The following is a 20820-nucleotide window of genomic DNA, read 5'->3' as shown; positions in this document are numbered from 1 at the left end:
GATTCACTTGAAGTAATTTAAAGTGAAGAACTGTGAATTTGTTTGCATGTTTGTAAAACTTGTTATTTTATGCTTTTGTTACTAAATATGTATAAAAAAATAAACATGCTAACAATTCTTTTTTGAGTGACACGCTTTACATACATGCTTTAGACATAGAAGGGCCAAAGTACTCAAGGCCAAAAGTGGTTTTTAGCCTGTATAGTGCTAGCAAAACTTTTTTTTTATCTCGAGATAGTGTGTTTTGGCAGCATGACTTATGAATATGCACTAGGATTGTTTCTGAGATTTAAATAATCTGATCCCAAGTGTTTGACCACAGCATTGCACTTAATAAGAATGCAAGGTTAATGGGAGACAAAATTTTATATGATTATAAATTACTGTTATTCTCTCTTCACTACCAGAGTTCTTAGAATTGCATTTCATTCCCAAATGCAAGCAAATTTTTTACCTACAAATTGCATATGATACATACCAGTGTGTGCATTAAAAAGTTCTAGAAAAATCTGTGCTTGCTTTGTAAGATTTTTAAAATAATTTTCATATGTAGTAAATGCACAAATATTAGTTATAATGAAACTACTTGCATGGGCAGAAAACAGTAGTTTTTGCTATTTTGCTATTAGTCTGTATTCAAATATTTGACTTTTCTTTTTTCTTTTTTAGCAAGAGTAGAAGTACAATTGCACTGTTCCTGGAAAGCTTCAACTTTTCCATGAGGACATAGGATACAAAATCTTTCTTTGGCTAATAGAATGATGAAAATTGAAGTCTGGTCCAAAAATCACCATAAGTATAGTTTATCTGCAAGAACTGGTACTGAACCATTAATAATCAGTGCTGTGATTTTTCCTGCAATCCAGAAAGAAGCTTAAGGCAAGAAAATTTTTCAGTTCTTCCCCAAAAATGGGATGGCAGTAGTGGAAGAGCTCACTTGGAGCACCAGTTTCAGTTTCTACTACCTCTGGAAGTCTTTTAGTAGATATTCAGGGTTATGAAATACCACAGGTGGCGAAACATTTAGACCTGGCACCAAATTTTCACTTTATCAGAGGATTAAGAGGAGAATGAGAGCAGCACTCCAACCATAAGTTCAGAAAATGCAGGGAACTTATCAGATGAAACTGTTTAGATTAATATTGATTAGTTTAGTGTTGACTTAGAAGAAAAGGACAGTATCACCTAGTAAACAGTCCAGTTTACTTAGTAGATCTCACTTTGTTTTCCTTGGAGTTGTCCCAAGAATTGGTTAGGGTGAGCTCCACATATCTTATTGGATCTGGCCCAACTCTATACTATAGTAAAATAGTTTTTGTATACAGTGAAAATTCAAGCTATGTCTAAGCTGCAAAGCTCTCATGGTCATACATAGTTTACAAATTCTCCATGTCTGTGATCAAATAAATTATGGTGCCTTAAAGTAAGTAAACCTGCATTTTATCTGCCTTGGGAATGGTAGGAAAGTTTTAAGAATGTAATGAATGAGAGTAATTTATAGATTAAATTGAATTACTAGCATAGAAAAAGACAAAAAGTCTTATGTTATGCAGAAGTGCTGATTATAATAATAAAGTCTTTATATTTGGTTAAAATAAGGGCATTTTAAATATTTATCTAGATTTTGCAAGTATTTCTTCATCTGCAAAGAAGCAGAAAATTATCACAGGGAAATAAAAAATGTCTAGATGCCATTTCAATATTTGTAATTTAATGGACTGTTCAAAATGTGATTACAGTTGCACATTAAAACAGAAAACTTTTAATTAGCTAACTGTGTAGTAATACAGAATTACTCCTTTGTTGTTAGTGAATGCATCTAGGAAAAAGAGTTGGCTCAGAATGTAGTTGAGTTGAATCTGTGTGTGGCTCAGTTTTAAATCTTTTACTTTCCCATGATTCTACTCCCAGTGTGTGAATGTGTGTGTGTCACTAGACTTTAAATTTTAATTTCCACATTACATTAAAAGATAGGCACCTTTTTCATGATGCCATTTTCCTTAGTGACTTAGAAACCCAGAAGGGAGCATATTCCCTCTTATAATTTAAAACTATTTAAAATCCTTGGCTCTTATGGGGACTTCACTGTCACAGTCATTTATGTTCTATGGGAGTGTCAGGTGCTCACTTTGGTATGCAGCATGAAATAGAAATCAAGCATAATCAAATATTTTTAATACAGTTTTTTCAGTGCAACACAATTATAGATGATCTTGAATATTATACATGGAGAGGTCAATTAATTATCTTATATCAAGACTAGTAGTTACAGTGATACACTACCTATTTATCTAAAAGTCTATTAAAACAATATTCTTTCTGCCAGAAAAATTTGACTTTGAAAAATCCATAGTTTAAGCAATTATCTGAATCATATAACAAGACTCAATTACACCAGCTGGTATTGACTGATATATTTACTAATGTAATAAAGATGCCAACCCTGACAAAATTTGTTAGTTCGAAAATAGGGCAAAATGCCATTTTATTGCAAAGCTAATGAAAAATATTGCTTATGGAATGATGATACCCATCAAATGGATTTATGGCATATGACATATGTAAGATTTCAAATATTTCAAAAAGATTGGAAGTCTAATGCAGTGGACGACACGACTACTGTCTCTGCAGTGCAATGAACACAAGGAAAAAAAAACAGGTGAGCTCTGACATTCAGACTTGCACAGTAAAGGGCTAAAAGCTTTCTCTATGGTAAAATTCTTAAACAGAGTGTGCTGCTTCTTGAATTTATGCAGGCAGTGTCATGACTGGACCACCACCTGGATGTTTTGCAAGCTCCACAATTCAAAGAGATATTGCTTTGCAGGGGATTAAAGACTGCGAGTCGGATTCAGTGAATCCAAATCCCAGCAGAAGTTTGGCAGAGGACTGAGTCAGTTCCTCAGATGCCAGCATTAATGGCTGAGGGCCAGACACTAATCTCAGATGCACGGCACGTGTCGCCTCCTATCTAGATTAAGCCACGTCTGTGGCTTGCACACATAACGCATCACAGCAGATTTTCTATGGCATATGTTGCTTCCACTGCCATACGTCTTAGTTTAAAATCTGGTCGGTAAAGTATGAATGTTTCTTTGCTTTTTTTCATCAGTTGTTTGATGGAGAAATAAAAACAAAAGAAAAGGAAAGTAACAAATTTTTAAAAGCATTCACCCTGTTTTACTTTACTGGCTGTTTCTTCCTCTCCTATTCCTCGCCTTCCAGAGGATTCAATCTGTACCACACCAAGAGGCAAAGAAATTAAAGTAATAATAGAAGCAACACAGGAAGATTATTTTCCTTCCTTCCTTCCTTCTTCAGTGTATGTGAGACATGACAGGATTATGTAAACTCACAAGTATTTACTCTTTAAGCTAATTCTGCAGTGTTGTAAAACAACATGCAAACTGCAGGCTAGAGAGAAATGAGAGTCAGCATAGCAAAACTCGATTAGAAAGTTTGATTTGATTATCTGTTCCTTATTTGCATCACACTGCTGTTTCACACAGAGCTACCTGACCAGAATATTTTCACTGCAAACCAAGAATGGAAACTGAAGCTATCGGCAGAATACTAGGCTGCAGGAAGCACAGCGTTTTATGCTGGAACATTCCAACACACTAATTGCTGGTTTCAAAATCATACTCCAAATATTTTCTTGTTGCATTTTGTCTTTTGGTTTCAAAGGAAAATGTCCAGAAATGATGTGGTTAAGCCTAAAGATAAGAAATGGGAGACTGAGGGGCTGAAAGGTAGCATATGAGTGGATTGATGCAGTGTCTTAATGCACTGGCCTTGAACTATACAAAACTGATGGTGAATTCAGCCAGATTAAGGAGAGTGAGAATCAATCAGTTTCTGATGGCTGTAAAAGTCACAATAAAAGGGAAGATGGTTGTGTATTTATTGGCAAAGCGCTACACAGAAGACCTTCTTGTGCAATAATAATTAAAAAGGCTCAACTAGAGAGGTGAGCTTGAAAAACAAGGAACAAACCACATGACCCTTCTGTTCCTAGAAAAAAGCCATTAGCTGAATAATTGATTTTGTGCTTTTTTCCTTTTTTTTTCTTGATGTGTATTTTTCTTTTTTTGACTCATTCTCTGCATTACATGAAACACTCTGAAGTATTTTAATCCATTGGATACTTAGCCCAAATTGGAGAGGGGTAAGTGGGAGGCTAATTAAAAAGTCCTGTCATATTGAATTTAACTTTCAAGAATCTTCTTCTAGTCTTTCCCATTCTAGTAGTATATGCATGAGAAAATACACTGCTTTTGATTATTTTTTAAATAAAAGGAAGAATCTGTATAGATTATGTCTTAATTATTAAAATCATACCCCTATTTCACTGATGTATAAACACCACAAAAAATTAAATTAATTAAAAATTGCAAGAAAGCAATGCCCCTCTGCTGATGTAAAACGAATGCTCTTTACTGTCACTGGCCCGGGCTTTGCATAAGCCTCTCTCTTGCACGCTCATATATAATGTAGATGAGATTGGTAGGGCCAGAAATCTTAATTTATTTATTGTATAAGTGTAATGCCAGCCACCTCCTGTTTTCATTACACCAATCTAATGCCAGCCATTTCCTGTTTTCATTAGACCATTGTAATGCTAGACTCCTACTGTTCTCATTAGTGCAGGACTGCGTAATGGCAACCACCTCATGTTTTCATTATAACAAAACTGTATGGTGCCAGCTGCCACTTATTTTACTTCACAGAATAGCATTCCAATACAGTCCATACTTCTTCCAAGAGAATATATACAGAGATGTCAAGGAACTTGGAAGTCTAAGGCCGATAAAATGTTGGGAAACACCTTCCTCACTATTTTGTCACTGGAATAAAAGAAATTATACAGACTATACAGTAAAGAGGCTAAAGGCTGGCTTTAAACTATAGTAGATCACACTTAAATTCTAGCAGCTCCCTTTCTGATCCATAACCTATCTGGGCTTTCAGAAGATAAAAGGGTGGTTGTAGTAATTCAAGGCTCCAGCACATATTGCCTGTGCAGAGTGTAACTTATAAATTCTCAGTCTTATTACTCTAGTTTTCACTGGTCTGGAGATTTTGTCTATCCAAAGCATTGGGTGGTTTTGTTTTGTTTTGCTTTCCTTCTATAATACCTTTGCAATAGAAAATATTGTACAATTTATTGGTAGTGCTTCAAAAGAAGCTGCGATTCCTTCTCTAGGGTCTTCAAATTCTATTTTAATGATATTAAATAGTACTAAGAACTGCCTGATGACACCAAAATCTTCAACGAGAGTTCTCAAAAATGCAGCTTCTTTGAAAGCTGGGAGGGCTCTGTTACTAAGGTGCAGTTAATTTGTTACTTTACCAGGGATCACGGCTATTTTATTTTTTTAGTAAGAACTAGAATGAAAAAAAGCAACCTCCAATTCTAAAATTAATAGAAATGCAAGATGCTTCGAAAATATTTTTACAAAAAAAATTTATAGTTTTTTGCTAAAAAGTTTTGCCTTAGATGCTCAGATTTATGATGATAGTGGGCATTGTATATCTCACCTTCCCCACCCCCTCATCAAAACCACAGCGTCACTGCTTGATAAAGACTATCTGCTATGTAGATGTCCTGTAATATAATTTCAAAAAAAAATCTGATTTACATAAGGGAACTGGGACCTATAACGAATGAATGAGCTGTGTTTTAGTCATGAGGCAGAGCCACCATATCTACTGCTACACGTACATCTGCTGTCTCTATTCTGAAGCTTTGGGAGCTTGAAGTGCTTGCTATCAGGCCCAGAAAAAGCACCACAGTGAAGGACCTTATTCTGTACCTGACCAAAATTATCAGTTCTGCACAGTGACTTTAGTTTTAATTATTCATGTGATTCTAGCTTGTCATGTTTTATCTGTTGTATGCTTTAATGATTTATAGCTTCACTGTAGCATGGGAGGAGAGGAAAAAAGCCCTGTGTATTATGAAAATAAAATTTGCTATTATTATAAATACTTGTTGTGGTGGGTAGTCTTTGGACATCAGGTGCCCACCGGGGTGCTCTATCAATCCCCTCCTCAGCAGGACAGAGGGGAAGGAAAATAAGATGGAAAATACCTCATGGGTCAACATAAAGGCAGTTTAAGAAAGCAAAAGCAGGGTCCATGTGCAGAAGCAAATGAAAACAAAGGATTTATTCTCTGCTTCCCATTGGCAGGCAATATCCAGCCACTTCCAGGGGAGCTGTGATTCAGTGTTTGTAGTGGCTGCTCCAGAAGACAAATGTAGTAATACCAAATGCCATCCTGCCCCCCCCCTCCCCTGACCACCTCCTTTCTCTCTAGGTTTTATTGCTGATCAGACATCATATGACAAAGCAAATCCAAAAAAAAATATTTGGGACGGTTGGTCTGGCTGGGTGCCCTCCCAAGATCTTGCTCATCCCCAGCTCACTGGGTGAGGGGGGACATTGGAGATACAGCCTTGATGCTGTATGAGCACTGTTCAACCATAGCTAAAACACTGCTGAGTTATCAACACCTTTCTAGCTACTACTGCAAAGAAAAGTACTTTGAGGGATGCTGTGAGGAAAACTAACTCCATCTCAGACACACCCAATGCACTGGTACGTATTTCTCTGGAAGAAAGCAGGACTTCAAAAGTATGTTTGTTCCACTATTCCACTCTTGATGGAAAAATGGTTTCAAGAAAAGGAAAGTGTTCTTTTTCATTCTCAGACTGCTGTATTATTAACATCACTGAATAGAGTAATTGATGGATGTGTATAAGTTTTGTTAAAATTATTAAAAGCTCTGCAAATAAAAACCTGACAGCGTTCCCTGAGAAACAAAGACCTTTCAATCTGTTAAGGGACTCTGTAAATTAGTGTAATGAGTCACCTTTAAAATGACAGCTGTCACCCACAGGATTTGAGCCTTGAAGGAAGCGTAAAAATTTCATTAAATACGTATAAACCATCGATCAAAAGTTATCCTTAATCTGTTATTATTTTGGTCACCTTACTGTGGGCAGGGTGTAATATCTTGTAATTTGTGATCTCTAGTGTCTGGATTAGGCCCAACTCAAGGGCAAGATAGTTATGTTTAGTGATATTACATCTTGATAAGGCACTATATAACTGCATATATCTTTGCACATTCTCTGTCACAGTCCTCACAATGAATAAAATTTTATGAGGATACTGGCATGTGATAGCAGCACATTTGAAAATTAATTCTTCTGAGCTGTAGAAACCCAATGAAATGGAAACTGAGGATGAAACTGGGGGACATGGGGAGGGCTGGTGCACTTCTGGTTCACTTGCAAAGATGGTACACGTGTACTCCCTTCCTCTCCAATATTTAAGTTGTTTTAGTAAAGGTAAGTAATCTGTCACTTCTTTGCATTTACCATTGTTTCTCCTTTCTGATATATTATATGAACTAAGGCAGGTGGAGTCATAACATTTGCTGTGACATAAAATGCAAATTCTGCTATGCAAATGGACCATTAAGAACTAAATTAGATTAAGCAGTGGTGGTAAATCAGCAATTACACTGTTGTGGGGTTTTTTTCTTTTTTCTTTTTAAGTAGCGAGATTCCAGCACAAATAAAATCCAGTAGGACTGCAACTAATATTGTAGATGGTAATGTTAGTCACCACTAGAAAGAAATCCCAGGGCTGCTGATGTGCTTTACTGAATCTAGTATACATTTTACCAGCACTCTGATGAAGTCTTTAAAGCTAAGGATGCTGAGAAAAGTGCTTAGAGTTGGCTGGTAACACAGTATATTAATTGCCACTCATAATAACTTATGTTTTTACATAATTGTTACATAGTTGTATGTGTTATGCCAAATAAAATCCTCAGTCTGGACTGGTGGTTGTGATTACTACTTATGCTGCTGTTAGAAATTATTCTCTTAGCCTCATTGTTGAAGATTTTCTGCATTATTTATAAAATGAAACAAAAATAATAATAAAAGAAATCCCCAAACTAAGTAAATACATGGTTCTTCAAATACAATTCTAACTGAATTTTATCTGTCTGCAAAAATTCATTTTGTACAAACCAACACATGGATTGAACAAGCATTGGTCTTTCTCCAAACCACCCTTCAAGGCTTGGAAATGTGGACTAGCATTTTCTAGTGTTTCTTACAAACACTCAGGATGAAAGAAATAAAGAAAGCAAATTAGGAGAGCTGGCATCCATTTACAAGCTATGGGATTCAAGATTTGGCAGCAGTAGCTGGTGGCTCCTCACAGTTTAGTGTTGTCATTGCATATAGAATCTTGAACTCCTTCCAGGCAGGAGGTGATGTGAACTGCACCTTAGACTAGTGGAATTACTGGTTATCAGCAAAGCTGTCTCAGGTTTACATTGTTGGAAAATTAAGCTTGGCAAATCTCTGTGAAAGCTTTTTGAACAAGAGTACTGGATTCAAATGTCCTCCAATTGTTCCTACTTTTCATTACATTTCTCCTCTACTAAAGGGATAAGAAGTAGTAAGAATCATAAAATGCTTTGGCTCGGAAGACACCATAGACATCACACAGTTCCAACCCCCCTGCATGGGCAGGGTCACCTCCCACTAGACCAGGTTGACCAAAGCACCATCCAACCTGGCCTTGAACACTTCCAGGGTGGGACCACCCACAAACTCCCTGGGCCAGTGTCTCACCATCCTTATACTAGACAATTTCTTCCTAATATCAAGTCTAAACCCCCCCTCTTCAAGTTTAAAGTTGTTACTCCTTGTCCTATCACTACACACCCTTGTAAGCAGTCCCCATCTGTAGTTCTGTAGGCCCCCTTCAGGTACTGGAAAGCCATTATAAGGTCTTCCCAGAGCCTTCACTTCTCCAGATGGCACAACCTCAACTTTATTTGAGGGTCCCAATGCAACATATTCTTTTCCTTCCTCTACCTTTTTTCCTGTTGCCAAACACAGTAACTTAGGTCTGTAGCATTATAAGTGCTGGAGAATTAATCTTTTTAAAAAGGTGATTTCTTTGGGAGTAAAAGCACTGAATGCACTTACTAGCATTCTACAGTCTTTATCTGGGTTTTTAGATCATCCATTCCTCTCTCCTACTACACTGGAACAGGTGTATTTAGAGTGGTGGTGTACTTATAGTCACCAACACCATTATTCAACTGAGTTGTGGAGGGTAAAGTTACCGTGATCAAGGCTATATTTGCCATTTATCCTGTATTTTTTTCTTTTGGGTTCTGGAGACTATTTTTCAAGGGTACCTTTTTAAAAGGTTTCCTTTTAAAAGATTGCTGTGTCATACTTTGACATGTACCAGAAGATTAAGCCAACTAAACAAATCCACCTCCTATCCACAACGAATCCCTAAATGAGCCAACAAAACAGATTTTGCTAAGGTAGCATGGAAGCACCAAGTGGCAGAGCGCTCATGTACACCAGGGAGCCTGGTTAACTTACACAGATAGATTGGTGGATGGAAGTGCAAAAGTTAATATGAAATCACAGTTAACAACTTCTGGAATAATTTCTAGAAGAAAATAGCACAAAAAAAGCCCAGAGCCTGGGCAGTGTCCTTATTCTTGAGCTTCCCTTTACTACAGATTTTGAACTGAGGTAAAGCCTCACTGTTTTTAAGCAGCTTATCTTGTGGTCGATGATAAGGGCTTATTAAGAGTTGCTAATCTCTATTCTAAATCTCTTATATTTCAATGGTGTTATAATATTATTAAAATAGTTTCACATGTATTCTTTTCTGCTGTATTTACTGTATTCACTTGGCATTATACAAATCCTTATGAAATGATATAGCAGTGGCTTATATTAATTTTGTTCTCAATTTAGAATGAGACACAAGAGAATAGAAAATTATTGCTATAGCCAATATGGCTTTAAGCATAGAAACTTGAAGTATATTCAGAGTAAATACAATTTCTTATCTGGTCCACGACAGTCTATAAACATGTACTCATAATGAAATACATTGCTATGAACTATATTATAGCTAGGAAATATTAAATGCAGTAGTTAGTTATCCAGAATATACATATCAGACTTTTTTTTTTCACCTCATTATTTCAGTCTAAAAAATCCTAAAAGAAATCAGCTTTGCTAAAGATGAAATAGCTATATGTTTCATTATTAAGGAAACATCCTGTTTTACAGCTGACTCATTTACTATGTATGATACTCCTCATAACATCTCCCAATGAACTCACAATTGTGAACGAAGAATTTGTCCATAGAGAGATGTGTTTTAATTGGGGAAATATTGGTTTAATGTATTTTACTAACATAAATATGATAAAATTTTAAAATAATAAAATAAAAATATTATGATTGATATTTTTAACTATGTGGTATGAAGTGTTAAACATCTTTGAAGACAGATAAGGAATCTGCTGTAAATTCTCTACATGAGATAAATTTGCAAAGGTATTTTAAATGTATGTAAAGAAAGGATGGAGTGCTGACTAGTAAAAAGGAAATTCTATAGCATGCAGCATTGCAAAAGATGTCTGTTGTAAAAGGGTTAAAATAGTACATTAATGGAACATTTTCCTAAAGGCAGTAATAAATAAAATAGATAAATGTCATTTTCTGTTGGTCAGACAGATAGGTTGTTTCCATTTTAACACTGATGTCAGTAGAGTAATCCATTTTTTGGGGGGGGCACTTTCAAATCAAACCACTGAAGAGAGTTCTGTGTGTGATTGCCCCTAAAATGATGGAAAATTTGCAGCTATTACAAAATGTAATTGCAAATTTGCTAAGGAATATTTCGTCTTGCAAACATATTATAAATTTATTTTCTGCATTGTACTAGCAATCAGCTGTTTTCCAGATGCAACTTTAATGTTGATTTAACTTGGAAAAAGTTGAGAATAACTGACTGATCCCCTAGTTCTCTGGCAGCAGTTCAGTAGGTGCACTTTAATAAGATTTCCTTATACTTATTGTTCAAGGCACTAAGTACCATATGTTTTCAGAAATGGCATTTCAATTATTCCATTTCTCAGTAGGTCAATAATCTGTGTTTCAAGCCATGTCTACCCATCTGCTTCTTACCAAGATAAATTATAGAATGTTTATGGACGTTTTAGAGTCTTGTTCAAATAATAAGTATTATCTCTAGCCTAAATAACCTAAGGGAAGAAATCATGCCAGAACACTATTTTAATTTCTTGAAACAAACAAAGGGCCCACAATATAACTAGAATATATTTAGGAATAAAATAAAAATAAAAAGAGGTATTTGTCTCCAAATCTGAGAAAAAAAATTTCCTCAAAACTCGAACTAAATGTTTTCGTGAACCAGGCATTATCAGGAACCATCAGCAATAAATAAACCAAGATACTGTGCTCTCTTCCCTGAGTCATAACATATGCATTATGAAATATACATCTCAGAAAATTCTTAGATGGCTCATTAATTTCCTGATCCATTTCTACATGCGTCACTGATACTGAGGTGACCTTTCAAAAATCAAGCTATATGTAGAGCAGAGAGCTGTCCCTTCTTCCTACTGAAGAAATTTCATCTTTAGGGAAACATTAGTAACTGAAGAAATAAGCTTTCAGCTGCTTTCATGTCTTAGACTCAATAAAGCATAAGGATAGGGTATTTATCCCATGAGTGAACACCCTGAAGCAGTTATACGTAGTTGGCTTAAAGGAGATCTAAGAATCTCTGTCTGACAGACTGGCCACTTTCCAAATGAGAAATCAATGACTGTATTCTGGGTAAAGAAAAGCCAGGATAGTTTATGACTTGTTTTGCATATACTGTGGATCCAGCCAAGCTCTGAATTACACACAGTTGAAGACAGCAAGACAGCAACATCCCATGTCCAATGAGGCCTTCAGCAGCATAAGGTACATTCTGGCAGGGCTTTGCACAGACAGTAGCTTGCTAGATTTTGGAATTCAGCCTGTAGAAAGACAAATATATGTAGCAGGGAAAAAGGAAGGAAACAATAGGGGTTTTCTGTGCCTAAGATAGCCAGCTAATTAGATGCAGGCTGGTTTTGTCTCTGACAAACTTGCAGAAAACATGCTATGGGTAAAAGGTAATTCTGCCTGCAGGACTAGGATATATCTTCATAATACGTGTAGTATTCAGAACAAACTAATATGCTGTCTGACTGCCAAAAGCAATGCATATTTACTTATTTATTAGTTAAAAAAACAAAACAAAAAAACAACTAAGAAAAAAAATAACCTGACACAAACAACCCAAACCAAAACAAAAGCCTCCAAAACCTAAAAACATCCCAAAGCAGTTTGGAGGCTTTTAGCTATATGATATGTTGTCAATCACACAGGAGCAGACAAAAAGGGTCACTCTGACCTCACACCCTCACTCTGAGATACTGATCACAGTCCTCAAAGAGAACAAAAAACAAACAGGTAATTGTAAATGTTAAATTATAACAAAGCACTCAAACAACCAGACATGGAACTGCGTCATATTTTTGTTTTAAAATAAAAACAACAGCCAACCAAACCAAACCAAACTCTTTGCATTCTTCAGACTTTTTTTCTTGTATACTCAAGCAGTGCTTTGATGTTGGGCTGACAGTCTTTGAGAACTTGCACCCTCATTTATAATGCTTTTGGTGAACTTACACCACTGTACTAAAACAAATTATCCTTTATTCAGCTCTGGTTTTCTATGAACAAATAACAGCCTGTAGGGATTCAGCACATCAGCTGCTTAAAAGATAAACCTACCCAGCTTGATGAAATCTCTTTACCACCTTCCTGTTGAGAGAAAACGGTTACACATTTCTAATAAATGAAGCAAGAACTGTCATTTTTTTGGCAAACTGATAACTAGCTGTAACAGCCGCATTGCCACAAGTTGCTTTTCCAAAGTAATTACCATCAGGCTCCCTGTGGTATGCAGTGTTTAACACATTTCTTCTGTGTTAATGAATGCAAAAGCAGGAAACACCACTATTAGTAATTGCTTTTTATTCGTAGTCCTCATTTTCCAGATAGGTCACATTAAACACAGCCATTAAACAATAGCGGTTGAGATAATCCATACAATGTATGCTGCTTTTGTTTGGATTTTTTTTTTTTTTTTTTTGTGTCATTCACCAGTCATTGGTGCAACTTTGAGCCATATGGGGAGACAGGGGCTGATAAATGCAAATACCAACCTGCATCACAATTGGGCCAGAGAAGTCAAAAACCTTTTATCAGGTTTCATTCAATTACACTTCAAATCAACAAATCTTGATAGCCAAAACTCCCATTTGAATTAATGCAGTAATAACTGCCTGATGTCAAAAGAAAGTAATTAAACAATAGTGAGTGGGTGTATATTATGCTAGGCTTCAGACTCCTTCTTGACCTCAGCAATTTCCCTTCCTTTAGACAGCAATCATCTTGGAAGTTTATTTGAATTTTGTACTCTGCTTCACTATGAGTAATATTTGACTGCTAGGGGTAACTTGGACTGGGAAACCTGTATTCTCAAGTGGCAAATCACTGCTCAGAAGAATCTCTTTCCTGATTAGTATGCCAAGAAAAAACACAGGAAAGAAAAGGTCTGATTTTGAATCCTGATTTGATCAGCCAGTTGTTAAAGGAACTCCCAGTTGTTGGCTTTCATTAATAAAAAAAATAAACATATTGAATGCCTTTTTCACTGTTCACAGTGTACAGTACAATTTTATTAGTTACTTAACTCACCTCCTTTAACTCGCCTCCCTTAACTCAGCCATTCTCATTATAAACATGTGACAGATATTTTATTTCAGACTAATAAAACATGTACATAAGGAATGAGAGAAATAACTCATAAACTTTATCTTTCATTGCTGCCTCTTCTTCCAGTGATGATAGTAGAAATACCATGGAGAAATAACACTTTTTTTCAATCCTTTTGTGTGTAGTTACTTCCGTCACACACAAGCATGTTAATTTTGACTGAACCAGCAAAACTCACATTGTATAAATTCTGAGGTTTATTGGTTCATTATATAACTACTGTAAATTGTGAAAAATATTTTTCAGCCTGGGATATCCTTATTGGAAGCAGTATGCCAGAGATCTAACAACAAAAGGCAGCTGTCAGCCAAATTAAATAAAAGCAAGATTTTCTAAACTCTTCTATAAAGCTGTGAGTCATGAATTCTGACTTACCTCAGAGTGGTAAATAAATAATAACTACTAAATACAGATAATGTGTTAAACAGCTAAAGCTAGTAAATCACTAGTGACAGAGAGCCTTAAGGTAAATTCCTCTTACATTGGCACAGCCCTTTCTCAGAATGTTGTGGTTTTCTGTCTTCAGAAACATACAATGAATTGTACAATTGGTTACTCAGTGTTAAAATAATTTCTAAAATACACAAATCTCCATCACTTGACTGCATTTACATACTGGCTTAGATTTTGCTGAATAATGGATCTCACTGGCAGAGCTACAGACTTGGTGCACAGACATTAAAGTGATGGGCACCATGAAAATACGTATAAGAGACTGATAAAACAATGAGAAATCCTTTCCACTATGGAATTTCAAGCTATCAAGCTATCAAGCAAAACCAATCTTGGGTCTCCTGGCCAGAAAAAAAAAATTAAAGAAATCTTATAACACAGACAACACCACATTTTAGATACATAAATTGTCCAAAACATGGAGAGTAGCTTGATAAAACATGTACAAGGTCCTTTTTTTTTTTACATGTGATTGTGGACTTTCTTAACAGGAGGAGCTAAAAGCAAACTGTCAGAATGGTTGTCTACCAAAGACAATTCATTGTAGGACTGACTAGCTAAAGTCATCCTTTAACAGCAATCCCAACGTCCAAACAGGCTGTTGGATTGACTTTGTTGAACTGATGAACACTATGGCTTTATTGGATTTGAGATTGCCAACCTCTTTTGTACATGCTTGTATAGTACAGGTTAAATGTAATAAACTCATTACACCATTTTTAAATGATGCATCACACTGGTATTGCCAACAGAGTATCTGAAGTATGTAAGGGACAAATCCTGAGCTAAACATTTTATTTTTCTGCTTCTTATTCCATGCAAGTTCATTTTGAGTGGGGGTATCTTTTAAAATTCCACCTAAAGGCAATTTTGATTTTTTTCAAATGCAATAAAAACACCCTTAGAAAAATAATAAAAAACTAGAATCTGTATCCCAAATTATTCTACACTTTTCAGAACAAATAAAAATAAAAATAAAATCATCCCCCCAAATAAACAGTGTATATCTAGAACTGCAGTAAGCAATTGCACAGTCTAAATAATCAGATAAAATACTGTCCATGCCACAATGGCACTGATGTGTTTTTTGACTCTGTGAACTTAATAGCAAAACTTTCAAAATGGTGGCATCCCTTAGGAAGTCAAATACCCTACATTAAACAGGCTGGCTGCATGTGTTTGGGGGAAAAAAAAAAACCAAGGAGGTTCCAGATGTTGGTTCAAGCGTAATTTTTGTTATTAAACATGAGTTTGCAAGAGAAGCTTCTACAAGGACTTGCACATAACCATGACTGATGGATGTACTTGTAGGCCGTTCGGTTAGCTCCATCAGCTCACTCAAACACATTTTGAACAGATTATGTACTGCAGTACTTCGTAGACCATACATTAAACAAGAGACTTTGCTCTGAGGCGCTGCTTCCCACAATCCATGGGGAAAAGGAAGCAGGAAAAAACAAAACTCATAGAGTTCGACAGCTACTGAGGCAACACTTGCCATTTACAATATAAGCCCAAATATTTTTGCAACACAACTATATATTAATTTAATAAAATACACAATATAGCTCTTATACACTCAACAATTTGGCTCATATGCACTGAATCTGCAATAAATCAATAAAAATATGTCATTTGATGTAAACACACTGAATCTTCTTACATTTGCACATTTAAATGATCATGTGATTTTTGTGGATGTCTAAGACATTTTCACTTTCCTGAGCTATTTTAGTGTCCACAAATGAGTAAAAAAGTGTTAATAATGTTAATTTCTTCTGTGTATTACCCTTAAAGGTAAACCGTATTTTTTTTCAAACTTTATTTTACTTCATTTTTTTTAAACTTACCACTAACTATTTATAGTTTTGTTGGACACTAAAATGCTAAATAGATATTAAAATCTTGTTTCTTCTTTTTTTATCAAGTGAATCAGCTTATGTGTGTGCAGGACAAGATGGACTATATAATTTTACATTTAACCTTAATATGAAGTGTTTTACTAATGGTCAGAATATGTTTTGTTGAATAATGATCTGCAATGTTTTTTTTTTGTTGTTGTTGTTTTCTTGTTTTGTTTTGTGGTTTTGGTTTTTTTTTTTTTTTTCTTTCATATTTGTGGCAGATAACTTTGTACATAAATGTTCACCACAAATGAATGTTAATGTTTGGTGTCACTTGGACTACTACAAGAACTTTTTCTTACGACTTTCAGTAGAAGCCTGTGGTGACTGCTGGAAATCCACCACAGATCAGAATTATTCAACCCTGTTTTTCTTGGGGTTTATACGTAAACAGTAAAGTCAGCATCAGCTATTGAGGACAGTCTTAAAGTATCAGATGTATTTCCACTCCACCTTTCTCACACCTTCCTATGAGATTGTCAAAATGGCACCGTCTTTCCTTCTTTCGTTTTGTTCTCAGTGTACTCGACTTTGTCCTAATGAAAGTTTGGTCAAAATGAAACCAGTGTTATCTGTCAAAAAGAAAGAGCAGTGAAAAGAACATACTTGTGGGCACTTCAGATGTTCACTAAAAGCCTTAAAGCAGCATTGGTCTTCCTTCACTCCTGTAAATCTGTTACAACCAGGGGATTTATTTATTTATTTACTTCTAATCAGCAGAAGAGGTGCATAACTGCCATCCTGTCCTTATTTTCCCCCTCACTTTCTGACGGCCACAGGGTCGCTTCCCCGACAGTCCTGCAAGAGCTTGTCTATTTCTCTCACAACTTCCTCGGCATCCACCGACTCCCTGCCTAGATCCCGGGCCGAGCGGTCTAACTGCTCCAGAACAGAGTCCATCTCACTCGAGTCTCGGCTCGCTCGGGAATGCACTTCTGCAAAGGCCCTAGCCATCTGATCTGATGCCATGAAGGGAGCGTCTTTTGACTGTTTACTGGGCGATAGATACTGACTGTCAGTTGACAAGTACTGGCTGCTTGGTTCAGCCAAGGCTCCTGATTTCACTTCACAACCATCCAGTGGTCCTTTTGTTGAGGTGCAAGGCTCAATGCATGTCTTGGTTGGGCTGCTCGATGCTGAGGGAACCTCCTGAAGCAGAGGACTCAGGGCACGTTTGGCTTTTAAGTAAGGTTTAACATTGGCAATGAGAATAGTGTGCTCTCTCTTGTCTTTCCCAAATGTACAAAAAGTCTTTTTCCCAGTGGGATTCACAGTTTCGTATGTCTCAGTCTCAACATTAGCTTCAACTGTGGGTACAAAGAGATTTGTGCGATAATCTGCATTCTCAGCCTGACTGGCTGCAGGGAACTGTGGCATCCAACACCTGTCAGAATGACCAAGCACTCTGCATTCATCTGTGCAGTTAACACATTCTTCTTGCTCTGCAAAACAAAGAAGAAAGAGAAAACACTCTAATTATAAGTGGATTTCTTTAAACTAATAGATAGGCTACCATCAACACGTGATGGTCTTAATTGACATCTGGTTCCTTAATTATGGAGAAAAAGAAGCTATAATTAAAATATTTTAGAAGGTTTGCATAAACCTGCTAGTTGAGACAAAAGATTTATTTAAGTCTGTTCTCTAGGCATTAAAGCATTCACACAGCCCGATGGAAGTATAAAGGGGTCATTAGAGAACCATTCCCAGTGGAATTGAGCTTCATCTGTAAACTAATCTGTTGCAGAAATCTGTTAGGCTTTGTTCTGTAAAACTCATCCTAGAAAAGAGTGAACAGTACTTAAGGAACTCAAAAGGCTTTATCGGGATTAATTTTTCAAATCAAATAACTGAGCAATGACTGCCTTTCTGGAAATACAAACACTTCATAAAAATCAGCAAGCTGGCTTTTCATTTTTGTCACCTCCATTTCATTTATAATTGTTATGTTGTGTGACAGTCACAAAATAAAAAGGTTTTCTTAAAAAGCCTACTTTTCCTGCTGAGAACAGAGAACTAGAATTTTCCATCAGTATGCATTAAATATAAGCTTGTCAAAAAGTGCATATTGCAATTTTATTAGACATGAGTATGGATCGTGCAATCAGTTTTCCCCTTTTTTGATTTGGTGCAAGTAAGTGAAAATAGATTCGCTCGATACACACAGTTTGGAAGAATGACAAACTGTGACACACTATTTGAACTGATAATGTTTTCAGATAGTATTCCTATATTCTTATTTTTCTCAAATAATATAGCTAAATAGATTTTTTTCACCTCATTTTTAGAACATGAATTTTTATACTTCCTGTTCTACAAATCATAGTCATAAAAAAACCTTTCTGCTTTAAAAACCCTAGCTTGTCTGTCAGTTTACAGCGATAGAATAGATTTGGGCTATCATTTACCATTTTAGAACTGTACACATGATTCTAAACCAATGTCAGGGATAAGGAAAATTCCAGAAATACACCTGAAAACTGTTTTTCAGAAACACTTAACTCTGATCCGTGTTGCTTTATTTTCTTCTTCTCAGTATTAGCTAGTCAAAGCTGACTGAATAAATCCTTTTATTAACTGTGTTTCAATTAGATATACACTGGTCTTTATCTACTAAGCATTCCATACAAAAGTGCAAAGGGATTCAAATATTAATTTGAGGAATTTAGTATTTAAAAATGACTGGAATTCCAATTAGGAAAAATCATGACTATACCTTTAAATTTAAGAATGATAGAGAGAGAGAGACATGTGCATCAAATCTTCAGAAAAGCAGAGCAAACTTCTTGATCCAAAGATAGAGAAAAAATAAATGATCAACATCTTTCTAACTTAGAAAATAAATTCCTAATAACCTTATAATATCACCACCAGATTTGTGGACAGCTGAACTGCAGAAACCTGACACAGAAAAAACAGCAAAGATGATCTGTGAGAATCCAATAGCGTAAACAGCTTTGACTGTTAACATTTCTAAAAAGACATGATTAAAAGTGACTTAAATTTAAATGAAATTTTGTTATGTCACAACGAGCAGTTAAATCAGGGTGAAATAATTTACTCAGAACTGATAGTTTTTAATGATACAGTTCTGTGAAAAAGTGTCATTCTGTATACATTCTCCCTTCCTTGAAGATTTTAAAATCTAAGACTGGTGCAAGTGCTAAAAAAACAACAAAATCAAGAGAAAATTATGTACAGGGAGAGGAGAATCCAGTGAATTTTGAGGAAAAGAGTGCAACAGAAAGATTTTAAATCTAAAATTAAATAAGTCAGGCTCACCTCTGTGCTTGGTAAGATCATGGAACAGATCTTCCTGGAAGATGTATCAAAACATACGGAAGTCAGGGAGGCAATCAGAGACAGACAACATGACTTCACCAGAGGCAGACTGTGTTTGACTAATGTAGTGGCCTTCTACAATGGAGTGACTGCATTGGTGGCAAGGCAAGAGCTACTGGTGTCATCTACCTAGACTTCTGTAAGGCCTTTGATACTGTCCCCCACAGTATTCTTGCTTGTAATATGGAAAGATATGGGTGTGATGGATGGACTGTTAGATAGACAAGGAAATTGCTGGATCACTGTATCCAAAGGAGCTGCAGTCAATGGCTCAATAACCAAGGCGAAAGAAGTAATGAGTAGTGTCCCTCAAGGGTCCACACTGAACCAAATATGCTAAATACCTGCATCAATGACTTAGTCAGTGGTATTGAGTACACTCTCAGCAAATTTGAAGATTGTAAGAAACTGAGTAGTGCAGTCAAGAAATAAGGGGATGCCATCCAGAGGGGCCCTGACACGCTGAAGGAGTAAGCCCATCTAGACCTTATGAAGTTCAACAAGGCCAAGTGCAAAGTCCTGCACCTGGGTCAAGGAAATCGCCACTAACAATAAAGATTGGGAGATGAACATATTGAGAGCAGCCCTGTGGAGAAGGACTTGGGGAAAAAAATATGTCATGAGCTAGCAATGTGAGCTCATAGTCTAGAAAGCCTATTGTATCCTGGGCTGCATAAACTGAAAGAGGGTAGGTTTAGATCATACATGAGGAAAAAACCTCCTTTATGTGGGGGTGATGAGACACTGGAACAAGTTTCCCAGAGAAGTGGATGCACCATTATAGGAGGATTTCCAAGTCATGTTGGACAAGGACTTTTGCAATCCGATCTAGTGAAAGCTATTTCGCTCATAGCAGAGGGGTGGGACTAGATGATCCTTAAAGATTACTTCCAACCCAAACCACTTAATGATTTTATGACCAGTAAGGAAAAGTACGCTGCATCCTTGTTTTAGTGTACAATAATAGTTATCATAATGAAAAACAAGAATAAAAACCAACCCAAATTCTGGGACTCTAACACAGTGACTAGAATGGGAAGAGTTTAAGGAAGACATTTCAGTTTCTGTTTTTTTATTTTAATTCACATGAATCAGATAGTATTTGTGTCTGTGTAACTGTGGACACAACATATGTGGTGAAAATTGCTTAATGAAAAAGGAGTCATACAAATAAAGGACATTGCTATACACCTCATTCCACCTATTAGTTCACCTCCAATAAAGTTCTCTGTATCTAGTTTTCCAGAGCTTCTACAGCATTAAACAGCTTCTGCTTAAAACACTCCAATAAAACTGGTACACTCTCTCAAAAAAACCAGACAAACAAAAAACCCCAAACCTAACAAAACACAAAACAAACAAAGGAAA

The 20820-nt window shown here is 36.1% G+C and overlaps 1 protein-coding gene across 2 annotated transcripts in view; it reads right to left on the bottom strand.

The window, feature by feature from the left end:
- Positions 1 to 12932: 12932 nt before the first annotated feature.
- Positions 12933 to 20820, bottom strand: part of PCDH17 (protocadherin 17) — a 93644-nt gene continuing 85756 nt past the window's right edge. For both annotated transcript variants that reach the window (XM_071740495.1, XM_071740504.1), the window contains one exon: positions 12933 to 17552. In XM_071740495.1, the coding sequence (XP_071596596.1) occupies positions 16870 to 17552 (683 nt within the window). In that variant the 3' untranslated portion in view covers positions 12933 to 16869. The remainder of the gene's footprint in view (positions 17553 to 20820) is intronic.

This window comes from Heliangelus exortis, chromosome 1, assembly GCF_036169615.1.
Source record: "Heliangelus exortis chromosome 1, bHelExo1.hap1, whole genome shotgun sequence".
In the NCBI taxonomy this organism is placed as follows: Eukaryota; Metazoa; Chordata; class Aves; order Apodiformes; family Trochilidae; genus Heliangelus; species Heliangelus exortis.
Note: the sequence above shows the minus strand (reverse complement) of the source record. Positions and strands in the feature narration are given on the sequence as shown.